Below are 15,298 nucleotides of genomic sequence, written 5' to 3' on the forward strand. Positions count from 1 at the left end.
AGAAAGAAACCCCTGATGCTGATGAGGAAACATTTGATTGGGCAAACGAGAGCAGTATCCTCAAAGCACGTCATTGATCTCAAATAACGTAGGCAAGACCTAGCAAGACCTGTAGGTCCCGTGGACAGAGCAGCTGCTGCTGAGCAGTGCGGCTGCTGGGACCACGAGAGCAGGTGAGCCATGACAAACATGCTGATGAGTGAGATGAGTCTCGGTGCCAACATGCGCCCCATGAAAGAGGGGTGTGTGTTATTCCTGGAGTACTAGCACCTTTAATCTAACAGCATTGAAAACATTTCAAAGTGATTTATCCGGCATAGAATCATTGGTTGGAAAAGACCTTTAAGATCATCAAGTCCAACTGTAAACCTAACACTGCCAAGTCCAACACTGAATCGTGTCCCTAAGTGCCATCTTAGTGTACTCTGAATAAAGGAACAGGGTAAGAACAAAATAGTCTCCAAAAAATCTGTATATTAGAACCTTTTGAGTAAAAAGCTACATTTTGACCAAAGAGGAAAAAAAGCATTCACAGAAAGATCTTCCCCCAGTTCTTTAATAGTTTTTTAAACAAAGAAGCTTTGATATTCACAAAGCCTGTTCTTTTTATTAAATTTTTTCTCCCCTTTCTTGCATTTCCGGTTGAGTTGGAAAATGATGCACATAATCTGAAAACTTACGTCAGTCACCCTTCCCTGTGAGAGGAGGATTCCTCACTCACCTTGTGCCACCCCGCATCATGGAGGCAGGCACTGCAAATGTGACATTAGCAGCTGACAAGAAGATTATTCTTTCTCTTCGATTGGAATACATGAGAGAGGAGGATGAACTGCAGAATTGCAGCTTGTTTACCTCATTACAGCAGGTTATGCATTTGGCTCTGGCTGGGAGAAAAACCCTTGGAAAGGTGAAAGGTAGATTGCATATGATTTTATTTTCAGAGCCCAACTCTTAATCACACACAGACGTAATCCTTTCACTGCTCCATGACCAAGACTCACACTGACATTTTTGATACATCTGATGACAGCACAAACGTCTCTGAACAACTGAGAAAAGCGTAGCTGGTATTAATGTCACTAACGTACATAACCTGTCCTCCGAAGTCATTCCTGAAGACTATGTTAAGGCTATTGGAGTAGGCTGGCCATGGTTACTCCTGGTATGAAAGCACAGCCGTGGCTCAGGACAGACTAGAAGAAGCCTTTTAGGTCTCCTCTGTATCAACCATAAATGAGGTTTTTGTTTTCCCTTGCAGTGAGTTACCTGGATGTGCAGGGAACTGCACCAAAGCAGAGTATTAGGCAAAGAAAAACCAGGCTATGTAGATTTAAGCTGCAACCATGCCTTTCATATCACAGAATTACATTTTAAAAAGTCCTCATAGTGCAGAAAAGACCTCTTTCCACTCGTGACAATAAAACATCAGTTGTCAGGTACTCAAATATAAATATGAAAAAAATCATTAAGAAACATAACCCTAAATATAAACCTAGTTTTATTTATTTTTAAGAAAAAAGGGATTAAAAAATTAGAGTAAAACGGATGGCTTCAAGTACTTTCAGCATAATAAACAATTAGTTATTATAAGCATAGATTAAAAAATACTTGTCACCTTGCAAGGGACAGTTGAATAGAGGCTGGTGATTCATTCAGAAAACGGCCTTTGATACAAACACATTAGACAACATGTTTAGTGTTGTAATTTAGAAGAAAACAGATGCGTCTACCGTGCTGACCCAATGCTTGAGATATCACCATAGTACAGGATACATTTTGCACTTTTTGTACTTTCACATTCCACGGCAATGCCACTCAAAATATGGAGCCAGGCATCTCGGTTCAGCTCAAACAAGCCTTCATGCAATGAACAACAAATATTCAGTAAGTCAGGAAGGTTTTGCAGCAATACATGTGGTCTAACATTTCTGAGGTTGAAAAACAAATCTAACCTGAAGTGTCTCCTGAGTGCTGGCAATGTTTATGTCTCTTACTATGTAAGCATGAACATTACTTTTATTATATATGACAAGGAATACACTTTAAAGTGCCTTGTCTGAGTTTAAGCCTTCAGATTTTCTGAATGTCATGAAAATAAGCGAAACCATTCTAGTGGGAGCCCCAAAAGAACCCTCCAAAAATTGCATAGGAGGTTGGAAAAGCAATGATGTCATCAGGCAATCAAAGAGAATGCTGCAAGGGAAGATGTAGCTCAATTTCCCTGTGCTGTGATTAAGTCTGAAACCCATCTCTTGTACCCATAAGGAAACAACCGTTGCATCAGATGCATTCCAACAGCTCTGGCTGACACACACGGAACAAGCGGTCCTCCTGCTTGTCTATATGGACACTTGAAATGCCAAAGGAAGCAATGTGAAAACCAAAATAAATGCTTCCCCCCCCAAAAAAAAAAGTACCTTGCCTACTCTGAAAAATAACTAAAATGTTTTCAATCAAATAATGTTTTTTGAAAAACATTTGCCAGATAATCAGAGACAGACACTTATTTTTGCCTCTGAAAGAAAAAAAAACACCAATAAAACAACAAAAAAACCAGCTCCCCTATCCTGCAGCTCTGCATACTACAGCAGGAACACGTCTCCCACAGCTAACAGGGAGATTGGAACAGTATGAAACAGTGAGAAATCAAAACTTAGCTGCATAGGTCTGTTAAATAATCAGTTAAGACTTACATGGAGGCAGAGCCAGCACTGTTTTCTGTACTACAACACAAGACTGCAGGGCTTAAAAATCCTTCTGGGTGACCAAGCTGGCTGAATAGTGGTAGGTTCAGCAGTGTTTGGAAAAGCTTACGTGAAAATATTATTTTAAAATAAGTTTGAATACTTGAAACAGAAAAAAGAAACAGAACAACCTCTCCTCCAACTTCCACCTACCATCAAACATCATTAAACTTACCAGCTTTCCAAGTCTGGTGCACGCTTTATGACAATGTGATTATACAGAAATCATACATCTGTCTCTCTTAGCTGGACAGTTTGGGTTTCTACATGAAAATTCAGTGCATGTCACATTTATTAACGACCTTACGATTGTTCAATAATCCAGCAATTTGTTTCTTAATTACAGCAGAACGCAGTTGCTAGCTGCTTGCAAGAGCGATGTTGAAATTACATTCAGAGATAAAAACTACCATTTTCACGTGTAGCAATAACTAACATGTTTCTTTCTCTTCACAGAATCAAGTGCAAATGTCTAACAACGGCGATAGTAAAAGACAATTCTCATGCAAAAATTCTCCCCTGTGCGTAAAATTTGCAGGACATCTCAAACTCACCCATTTTTACATCTTTCTCTACCCCAGAACTAATTGGTTTTTATTTTTGTGTCGTGAAATTTCTGTTGCTTTTTAAAATACCGATGACAAGCGAGTTCAATTAGTTCCAGCCCACCAAATATCTTTTGCTGCACAACAAAAAAGATGATCATGGCTGCAAAATACCATCGCGCAGAGCTGTACAGGTACAGCAGTGCAAGCATACCCAGTGGGAACGCTGTCCAATACAGGAGCGAGATGCACTTAACCGCAAGGACCCTGAGCTCAGATTTACACGGCGGAATAAAGCTTTGCCTGGTTGCACTGAAGCATTTTCCACCTTCATAGAAGCATCGGAGTCTCTCCTCTTTCTCTTCCCAACGCTTCCGGCACCAAAGCTGCAGCTCCTCCTTAGAAGTGGGCACTGTCTCTATGGGATACCTCTGGACGTGGAAGTGAATCTCCTTTGGGAAGTTTCCATTCAAAAGGTGCTTCTCTGTCTGAGGAATGTTTTGGGGGTATGCCACAGTTATGTCATGGATAGCATCCAGATTGTCACCTAGAAGAAAGGTTTTGGGGAAGAAAGATCAATACAGATCATGCAATGGTCAGAACGCTAATTCGCTTCAAGGCGTAACTGAAAACCAGCCAAATTGTGCCAGAAATCCCAAATATACGTCAGCTATGCAGAGTATGTTTCATCTGCTAGAATCACTAAAGACTCAAAGGTCAAACTTTTCCCAATCATTACCTGTTTTCTGAATCTGAGCAAAAATCTTTGGGAACAAAATTATACACAGCACAAACTAATGTAGAATTACAACAGTGAGGAAGAGGATAAAATCAAATTTAATGAAGAAAAGATGCACACCCAGTTTTGGATAGAAAGCACAGTATGTGAGACTAATCTTCATACCTGTGCTGCAACCTGAAATTGCTTTCAGCTAATGAAATACAACTTAGTGTATGTTCCTGTGAACACTGAAAAAGATGGTTTGATCTGGGGCAAGCAGCATACACAATCCTAATTCGCTGAAGATTAAGAAAACATATGTGAAACATATACCAGCTAAATATCAGGAGCCCGTTAAGTCTAAGATATCTCACAAAGGATGAGGGTATCTCTGTAGCTCAGCTAACTTTGCAGACTACTCCAGTTAACACAATTTCTTTAAATCTGACCACCCAGAACTGTAGAGGTGAGCTGCTGCTTACTGAATTCCAGATCTGGTAAAGACAAAGTACAGCATAAATGGTGGAGAAGCCCAGCTGTAAGCAAACCACACATAGTTAGCTATTTGGGTAAAGCGAGTATAGTTAACCATTGAGAAAGCAATTGCAGATTAGAAATTCAAGGGAATACTGATGAAAAAAACCTCCTCTACTCTTTATTATCATGCCTGATCGAGCCAACGCTCTTGAAAGGATATCAGTACTGCTGGAGTGGGGTTTGCTAGCGCGTCTTTGCATTAAGTGTTTTTACATTTTGCACTTTCTAAATACCCTCTTTATCCCTCCGCCTCTGACCAGACATTCTTTTTAGATTTCATAAAGTAAATTCTGCTGGTGTAAAACTGATCTAAAAATAGGCGCATGGCACACTGGATGTTGCATAACTGTTAAGTTCTGCCAGCAGTGATTTATCCCACTGTTTTTGTTTGGCTGGCTGGCTCAGGGCAAAACAGAATTGGAGACTAAAAGCTGTCTCCAGTTGTAGCGACTGAAGACTTTTGTTCTCACAGATGATGTCACTTCTTGCAAAGATGATCAAAACCTACTCTTTAACCCTGCTCCCCCTTTTCATTTGCATCCTTTCCCTAGCATTTTGGCTTTCCTTTACAGCTCTAAAAATGACAGGGACAGAATAGAAAGTTACTTTAAAAGGCCATGTTCAAAATGATGTATCTGAAGTTCAACTCCAAACATCACAAGAGAGGGAAAAAAACCCTATTGAGCCTTTCAGAGTATTTTATAACTGTGCTGTCTTATAACGGTCTCTCTTGGACAGTTTTGTCGCAGGTTACTTGGGTTTTTAAGGAGCTATATATGGCTCCTAGGAGGTCCATCAAAGCAAAACTCAATACTCCAGCTTTTGTCTAGCTACTCGATCACATCCTATCTAAGCAGAGGATCACTGTATTCTGCACAGGTAAAACCTTTTGGATCCAAGAGATGCCAAAATTCAATGTGTCTTAGAAACTCTGTCCTTACAAAGGGAAACAATGGCCAGCCTGCTGCACCTTAGCAGAAAACGTTTTCACTTTGAGAACAGCTTGCATTTTTCCCTCCCCCTACTCCAAATATTTCTGCCATCAGAAGGAATTACAGTCATCCTATAGGACAGATATCCCCTAGTTCCTGGCCCAGCTAGGGGAAGGGCGGCTACACAAGCCTCTAAGGCATATCCATCTCTTACAATCTGTCTTCCTGCTGATCCTCCATAGCTCCACAGGTCCTAGTGGCACCTACACACTTTATCTCAAGAGGGGGGCCAGAAAAGTTCAGCCTTCCTGAGATCCTTGTACAAAAAAAGCCTATGAAAAGTTTTTTGGCTATGTGAGTTTCTCACCCATCTTGCAGCCATTTGTGTCTTTGTAGCTAAACAGTCAGTCTGCCATTAGATGCAAATGTTCTTGAAAAATCAAGGTGTTACACATAAGGATCACTGGCATACAGACCACATGGAAGAAATCATCAGATTTGCGTAAGACACAGATTTTCTGACTCTGTGCAAGTGTTGGACTGGCAGGACTGGGCAGGACTCCCTGCAACCACACAACTGGTTTGACCCCTTCAGCATGCAGATATATTTGTGCCCGTGAATTCCTAATCAGAAACAGGGAAACCTCTACTCTTTACCTATGGATTTGTAGCATCCTCAGACAAGATACCTTCCAGCAGGGCTTCATGCCAGACTGTAGAAGGTCTATGCTACATCATGGCTTCTAAATGAGAAGAACAAAGCTCAAAGAGCTGCGTACAGGGGGGTGGACATGACACTTTCTGCTTTACAAACGGGGAAACCAAGGCAAAGGATGATTACATGACCTGCTCAGTATGTCCAACTATCTCCTAATTCCCAGCTGCAAGATTCCCCTATTAAAGTGTATTTTACACAAGAGGAAACGAACTTCAAAGGTAGATTTAACATATCTGAGAGCACAGAAACATCACAAAGAGTGAAGATCAGAATACCAGGTTTCATATGCAAGAGGATTAGAGGCTTTCTCAACAGGCACCTTGTTTGGGTCATACATATTTAAAAACTCCACACAAATGGCAGCCCGAAGCTTTAATTCCCTGGCAAGGCAAGCATGTGGAAAGGACTAGCTTCAATCAGTTTTCTACAGCTGCTGAAAGAAGCATGCCCTGCTAGTGGTATGTGCAGTAAAGCTGCGGGATCCACATTTGGACAAAAAGGTTCTGCATATTCTCTGCTGATTTATGAATGGCATCTTTTAACATGGACAGGGTCAATGCATCACTGCCAACCACACTACCAGTGAATCTGCTAAAAAGAAGAAAAGTTACCGCAACAGATGAGGACAAGGAGTAACCGTTTTAAACTAAAAGAGGGCAGATTTAGACTAGAGATAAGGAAGAAATTTTTTACAATGAGGGTGGTGAAACACCAGAACAGGCTGCCCACAGAGGTGGTAGAAGCCCAATCCCTGGGAACATTCAAGGTCAAGTTGGACAGGGCTCTGAGCAACCTGATCCAGGTAAAGATGTCCCTGCTCACTGCAGGGCGGGTGGACTGGATGGCCTTTAAAGGTTCCTTCCAACCCAAACTATGCTATGATTTGTGAGCAGGGACAAAATTCCTTGGCTAGAGCAACTTTGCTGTCTCTGTTTCCCTCTGAAGTTACGCTCCTTGTCTCTGCAGTCTGAAGATACCTAACGGCACATGTTTCCGATCCAAAGCAAGGTGTCTGTTAACCAGCAAAAGAAAGTGATCCAAAGTGAAGACACAGGGCAGCCACTGATTTTACAGATCTTTTTTCCACCTGAATTTAAAGATCTGCTAAAAAAGCCTCCTTCTGCACATTTAAAGAAAAAATTGCCCTAAGGGAAACCACATCATTCAACTTCTTTAGTGGGTCAAAAATGAAGTAAGCAAGCATATTTGTTCATAGTTCAGAGAAGAGTTGTGCATGGACAAACCACTTTTTGCAATACTTTCAGTGACATCTGAGGGATCTTTATCCTGTGTGTATCCACATCCCATTGGGGAAGGAATGAAGGACAGAGGAAACAAAATAATGTTCACAGTTTTGCATCTGAAACTTAATTAAGCTAAGAAACTGCCATTAAAGCTAAAACGTCAGGCAGGTAGCCTAAATCTTCAGGACAGAGACACCAGTTTCAGTAGCTTTATAGCCTGTTCTGGTTTGGCTGGAATAGAATCACAGCCCAGCCATGCTCAGCAGGCTGTTAGCAGTTTGGAGTCAGCCAGGGCAGCTGACCTGAGTCAGCTACAGGTGTAGCCCATACCATGCTGCCATGGTCACTATAAAGGAGGAAGGTTTGCTGAGGAAGGAGAGGTCTTGTGGGGTTCCTGCTGGTGCTTCTTCCTCCTCTGCCTTCTCCCTGCTCTCCTGTTGATTGTGGTTGCTGCATATTCATTTGTCTGAGTATAACTCTGTATACCTTTGTTGGTACTCGTGCTGTTTCATTAAATCTGTTTTTACTTCAACCCACTGGGTCTCTTCTCCTTTTCCCAGTTCCCCTTCCTGGCTGGTGAGGGGTGGTCTGTGATAGAGCAACTGTTACAGTTTAGCCCCAGATATAGGCTAAACATAGGCAAGTCTCATGACTTTCCTTCTGCAGCAGTAGAACTATGTGTCCTTCATACCCATGAACAATATTCTGTTCTATGCTTTATAAAAGCACCTCAGAAAAGGAAAGCTTACTACAGTGCTCAGGAGTGAATACAAAGTTTATTTCTAATTATTAAGCAGCTATAAACTGCATAACATGCAGATGATGATTAATCCATGTGGTGGTCTCCATTTTGGGATGACAAAATGCCTCAAAACCACTTTTTTTTTGTTTTTTAAACTTTCTGTGCACCAATCAAAGTTATTTACATTTCAGGCTCTGTTGATATGCAACATGACTTCAAGCAATCACAATGCACAGCTGATTGATTTGCACATTGCACTCAGAGGTGGCAGAGCAAGAACTTACCAGGCTCATGACCAAAGTAACAGCATCAGAGAAACATGCCTTTTTTTAAAAAAACAAAACAAAACAACCTTTCCAAGGAAAAATTAGGATGTTTTCTTTCACTACACCAGCTGTTCCATTAGAATTTTTATTCTACGTTAGAAGTTGCAGCATCTTGTAGCCCAGCAGAGGTGACATTGCCACAGCTCCCTGCAGCAGCTAGGAGCACATATTCCCAATATGCACACACAAGACACAGACCGTTGGATGGCCACGGATCAACATGGACGGAAAACACAGCACTCAGGCAAACAAAATGGCCTCATCATGTTCCCTTCTCTGGTTGATTAGCATAAAGGTCTGTCAGTGGGAATTAAATACATATATACAGGCTATGGATCCCTCCAGCAACTGGCCATAGATAGTCTATGCTGCTTGGTCTTCTGAGGTGCTGGCACCTGGACACGAGCCCCTGGGGAAACAGCCCCCCTCCAGTGGCTGTCACAGACCCCTTGCATGGACACACATGTACTGTCAACCCCTCCAGTAGCTGGTCTTAGACAGTCAGGGCCTCCCAGTAGCTGGTCTTCACATCCTCTCTTCTCCAGCTGCCTCATGCAGAGACCAATAAACATACAAACTGGTCTCAGCTGACCCCAGACCCCACAGTCTCCTCAGCCACCAGCCTGGACCTTGCAGTCCCTCTAATACCCAAATTGTTACCATCTGACCTCTTCAGTATCTGACCAAGACTTATAGCCACTCTGATACCTTGGTCTCAAGCCTCTCAACCCTACTTGCCCGCTGGTCCTGCTTGACAGTTGCTAGTGATCACACACTGACATACGCACCCACACGATAGACACGGACCCTGGTGTTTCTGGTTGCTGGCACTTGGACCTCCATACACTCACCCACAGAGTCCCCTCACCCAGGAAAATAGTTAGAAACAGGGTTTAATGAGAAGATCGGGCAGATTGGGCTGATCAGGCTCAAGTCACAGCCAAGCAAGTGTACTGTCCAGCCCCATTTATGTGCAACGAGCCCTTCTTTTATCCCTTATTCCTCAATTTTCCCAAACCACCTTGAACCATCTCTTTCCTTACTTCTGGTTCCTCCCCTAAATATCCCATAATAAATCTTGTACAATCTTCAAACGCTCCTCTCAGGCACCCCATAATGAGTCCCAGAGCCTTGCAAGAAGTAACACCCCTCAGTCTGTAAGGTGACGGACAGAAGCCTCTCCCATTGACTCACTGTGATGGGCATCACCCATGGGCTGATGGTTCCCCCATGACAGCCCTCAGAGGTGCCAGGCAGGGGATCTGTTTCTCTCCCTTGTGCCTCTGTGCTCCTTTGCATGTGTGCAGATAAATGTTTTATCTCACCACCTATTATAAAACCTTACAACCAAAAGCCTCTCTATGTTCAAATTAAAGATGTCACAGGTAAACTGAAATTTACTTTTAATTGTGTGTGTTCAATAATACCATGTCAGCACAGTATTTTAATTCTAGGGGGAGGAAACACAACCTGAATGTAAAAGGCAGGTTTAAACTATTTCAGCTTCTTTCAAACACATTTGCAAAGAGAATGTTGCAAGGCAGCTGTAATTGGTGCTAACTGCCAGAAGGGATGCTCAGCCCCACAGCACGGTCCCAAATAAGTGGGCTGGTTGGACAGACCCATCCTCTCTGCTATGAGCATCACTTGGGAGCTCAAGCACTGCTCATTCCTCAGTTCTGATTCATGTCAATGACAAGGACACTTTCTTGCTCATACCTGGGATAGAACAATGCTGAGCAAGCTCACTGAGAGACAAAAGGATCCAGATAAACAGTGACTTGAGGGCCAAAATGATGATTCAGAACAGAAGCTCTTAAAGCCAAAATGACCATCAGTGAGACAAAAATGAGGATGGACCCCATGCAAATCCGTGCAATAAACTGCTCAGACTCTCAGCAGCCTGGGAGGTGAACAGGCAGCTGAGTCTCCTTGGCATTGACAGTGATAGCTATTACCTATTTCCATCCCTAGCAAGGATCTCGGCAGCAGTAATTTGTCCTACTTTAGTTATCATTGACATAACTTTAAATCATACAAGGATTATAGTCTTTTCCCCTGCACTGATCCATCAAAGAAGATGCTATTCTTAACCACAGTACACCACAGAACAGCGCTCCGATGAGTTGTTGAGCCAGAATGGGGAGAGGCATACTGAGATGCTCTCACAACAAAATATTCATGATCACCTTAAAATAAGCTGTTCTGTGAAAAGTGGGACCAGTATGTGAGGTCCTTGTCCATTCCATCTCCCACCTCAATATAACTATAACTGCTTCTTCCTGCAAAGCAGCATACTTGTCCCTTCATCATACAGCTCCACATGCTTCATACATTTCCAGACTTCCATAAAACACTGGCTGTAGCTCCCTCCTTGCACCCTTAATATCCTCAACCTTATATACATTTCCTTAGGAAACCCAACAGAAGGAGGTTTGGTATTTCTATAAATAAACTGATCAGCAACAATCAAAGCAGAGAAGGAAGCATATAGAACAAAAGTAGTTATGTTTCACAATATCTGAGTATTGTACATTAGCTTTGAAACAAAGATACATTTTTGGACATTAAAACAAAAGCCATCTAAAACTGCTTACTGGGAAATATTACTGTCTTGGCTCCTGAGGTTTGAATCATTTTTCTTTGAGAACACAGTATCAGGAGGGAGCAGCTTCAAGGATTTACAGCCCCTCCTGGGAAGTATCATCCTTGTGAAGATTTAAAACTTCAGGCAGCCCTCTTTAAAGCAGCAGTGTCAGCCAGGGTTAATCTAAATCACTTTCAACTCAGTAGTTATTGGAAATCTTTTTTGGGTAAGTGTAGCAATCAAATAAGCAAACAAAAAAAGACAGAACGATAATGCTGGCCTTGATTAACAGAGAAGAGCGATCCTGCATACCAATTCTTTCTCCAGCTATGTGATTTACCACTGGCACTGTGATACAAGGAGAGAGGAAGGCCTTCCACCCGCTGACATGAAGGAGTTAAGGAAACTGCACCTCTCGTCCTTGAGGGTGGGAGCCTGAGGAAGGGACAGCCCTGGCTGCTTTCTGCTCCCCAGCAGGAAGAAAATGTGCTCTGGGTGCTGCATACAGGAATGGAGGACTACTGGGATCCCCTACGAGGTACCTCCAGCCTGGCTGGTACAAAGATCAAGAGATATAAGGACATCCTCATAGCTATCAGCAATCATTACATGTGCTTAGTTCTTTTGTTAAATACATTTAAATCACACAGTTTTGCAGCCTGGTGCCGCATCTCATTAATGTGTAAAACAATATCCCTAACTGAAGTTGTTGGGGGCAGGAATCCGCTTTGACTTTGAAATCTCTGTAAATACCTCATTTAATTATTTTAATACCAGACGGGATTGTTATCATCATCTAATCTGATCTCCTGAATAACACAGGCCACAGGAGCTTATGCAGAATGCTTTTGGATTTGCCATGGGATGTTGTAAGACAGACATCCTACATTGCCTTAAAGCTTTTAACATGAGACAGGCAATTTCTCTAATTAATGGGGGTGTGTGGGGTGTGTGTGGGTGTGTTGTGTACAGTATTTCTATACTTTTACTTCCTGACCATATAACCATATAACTTGGCTAAATTAAAGAGCTGTCTGCTCGTGTAGTTGAGTGTTGGCCTGATCTGCCAACCTCATAAGCTCCTCCTGATCAAACTAAACTTCCAAAATCTCAATACGAAGCATGTTTTTAAAAGCTCAAATCCCTCTTGTAGCTCTCTCAATCTCTTCTAATATTTCAACATACTTTTCAAAGTGTGGGTGCTGGAATCAGGTAGAGCTTTCCAAAATGGCCTCATCAAGTCCATACACAGATATCTAGTACTAACATTCCTACTTGGTTTTTTGGTTTTATGCCTCCAAAGACTACATCCTTTCTTGTAGCTACAGCACTGCTGTGAGAGCTGATATTTAGCCCTGTTTATTAAGCATTATAAAGCCCTTTGCTATATCCTGGAAGGCAATGGAGCCAGCAAGCTACACTGAGCGTGCCCGGTCAACACTTGGGCAGGATTCGAAGCGACACACAACAGGGCTGAGACACAAAACCCACCATTCTCCAATGGAAAACCCATTGAGCCTCCATAGCTGAACCAGGCAGCCACCTCCCATGGAGATGAGACACCGCTGAAAGGGTGAAAGGGAGCTGGCAGGTACTGCTCCCCGGTTTCAGGGAAATTTCTTCTGGGTGAGGAGAATACAGCCTACCACACCATCCATAAAAGGCTGTTGATCCCCAGTTGAATCAGTGCACACAAACAAGCTATGGGAGAGTTTTTCCACCTCTCACCTGTGACAGAGCCCGAGATCCTCCCACCCCAGGCTGGTGTCTGCTAATCAGCTTCACTTTCGTTGCTTTAACAGGTCTCTCCCCTCACCCTCTCTGTAACTCAAAAAATAGGGAGGACTACAGTTAAGTAAACAAAAATTTACCCAAATTTTTTTTTTTTTAATCAGCATCACTACACTGAGCTTGTAATGCCAATAAAAACTAGTAGACTTAAATGCCTCTTACAGACTGAGCAATTCTTTGCAAGACTATAAACCAATGTTACTACGGCAGCAGGAGCAGATCTCCACTCTTCTATCTGAATGCGAGAGATGCTCTTTTCATCAGCAGACACACCTGCCATCTCCTTTCCTCCTCTCCAAACCAAACCAGAGCTAATACAAGAAGGAAGACACAGTGTAGTTCAGTTATGGTATGAGAAGTCAGTACTGTGGGAAAGCTAAGAGCAGATCAAGAAGTATATTATCCTTGCAAGCTAAGATACGCAGTGCTGAACTGATTCTTAGTTCGTGGATTAAACTACAAAAATACTTAAGCATGTGTCGAGCTGAAGTGAAATACAGAACATTTAGCTCATAATTACTTCAGGCATCGTTTGCACAGCTACATTTTATAGGAAAAATAAAAGAATGGTTTGTGGTGCCAGATTTCATGCATTTCACAACACTTCACAACCTCCATTAAGGCTTTCCAGACACAACTCTATATTGCCACCTCTCTAGACGTAGGCCCTCTGACTCGGCTGCTATCAAAGTCACAGCCAGCTTGTCTGTAACACCGCACGTGGCTTCTGGGTACTGCTGTCAACACAAACCGATTAATGACTTCACGAACCGAGTTTGCTTGTTTAAAAGAGGAATCTCTGAGCAGACAAGGGAAGTGTGTGCAGGGGAGAGGGGAGGACCCAGCCATCATGATGGGAAACATGTTGACCCAGCGGCTCCATCTACAAGACTGCCTGGGGGCTGTTGCCCTTTGGTCTTCCCTCCCTGGTTCTGATGGGTTGTTTTACAAATTGCAAAGCAAAAGCTGGTTGAGCTATAAACAAAATATGCGGAGAGAAGGGATAAAAGGGTTGGAATAACAAGTTATTTTCAGTCATTAGGGATGACCAGGCACAACTGACTCACCACTCTACTCTGTCATTCCCAAACTGTATTTATCAAATCCAGGTAACAAAAATGACATTTATTCCTCCACCTGCCTACTGGCTCTCCCCATACTACACATCTGCTCTACATACACATATGGGATTTGGTTTTCATAAGTATGTTACATGTTAGGAAGAAGAAAACATATTGTTTCTAGGCTTATAGTACACCACTACTTTTTCATACCGAAAAAAGGTATTTCATGTAACAGACAGACACTGACACACTGGTATGCAACTCTCCAACTCCACTAAGCTTTAACTCGAATTTTGTGGCAAACATCCAACGAACTCAGACGAGAATCACAATTATGCTTGCAATGAAGATAATTTACTATAATGCAGCGAAATCCTTTCAAAATGCATCAGATGTCCTCTACCTTGTCATGAAAAGATGACTTGCCAGACAGGCAAATGCACATAAACTAGGAAATGGCTGATTTAATTTTATTTTTAAAAAGAAAGCAAAACTAGTAATCCCAGTATTTCTGGAAAGCTAAGTATCATGACAATTAAGCAAAAATAACACACCAAATACACTTAAAATACTGTTACTTGTGCATTTGAAATACTGGGAATCTGAGAAAGAAGTAAACCACCCCTGTACATTTCTTTGCTCTCTGTTTGGATGAACAACCTCTCTCCAGTGCAGATGGAATTAAGCATCAATCTCTACAGCAGAAAACACATCCCTGTTCGAGGTAATCCAGTTCTGCCAGAGTTCAGCTGTTGCATCTGCAATTTCCACTGTCATTTCTGAACTGGCCTCACTGAGTCAAGAGTAAAGCAAAACACTCCGGAACAGTTTACATACACAACTGCCATACCAGTGATGCTCAACATGTTACTGCTAGGTAAACAACTCAGCTGGTTTAAAACCTGGCATTTTTGGAAAAGTGCTACATTTTTAAAGATCTAAGGAGTAACAGTGTGTATGAACTGCCATGTTGAGGCACAAAAGCATACGTTAGCTTTCAGGATCCCAATTCAAATACAAGCATTAAAGGTGTTACCGTTCCCAATCCCCCTGTTCATTCTATTAGATGTTATTTCCTCCAGTTGTTACACAGCCACTGCTTACACTCTTTTCAAATACATCTATGGGTTTTTTTTAATAGTTTAGGGTTTGCCAGGATGTAGGGTAGGAGTTTTCACAGTCTTACATAGACAAACATTAGGGCCCAGTCAATCTCCAGTCTGACCATGCAACTTATTTTGAGTCTCGTCTTTTGTAAAGTCACTACAAAACTAGAGACACTGTGAGGAGATATTCACCACAGATACTCAGAAGGAAGCAGCTGTGGCAGCTCCCACTTGGTAATCA

The 15,298-nt window shown here is 42.2% G+C and overlaps 1 protein-coding gene across 1 annotated transcript in view; it reads right to left on the reverse strand.

Moving 5' to 3' along the window:
* Positions 1–3,327: 3,327 nt before the first annotated feature.
* The window catches only part of LCLAT1 (lysocardiolipin acyltransferase 1), a 75,590-nt gene continuing 63,619 nt past the window's right edge, over positions 3,328–15,298 (reverse strand). The window contains exon 5 of the mRNA XM_009958001.2: positions 3,328–3,836. Coding sequence (XP_009956303.1) covers positions 3,328–3,836 — 509 coding nt within the window. The remainder of the gene's footprint in view (positions 3,837–15,298) is intronic.

This window comes from Leptosomus discolor, chromosome 2, assembly GCF_034619465.1.
Source record: "Leptosomus discolor isolate bLepDis1 chromosome 2, bLepDis1.hap2, whole genome shotgun sequence".
In the NCBI taxonomy this organism is placed as follows: domain Eukaryota; kingdom Metazoa; phylum Chordata; class Aves; order Leptosomiformes; family Leptosomidae; genus Leptosomus; species Leptosomus discolor.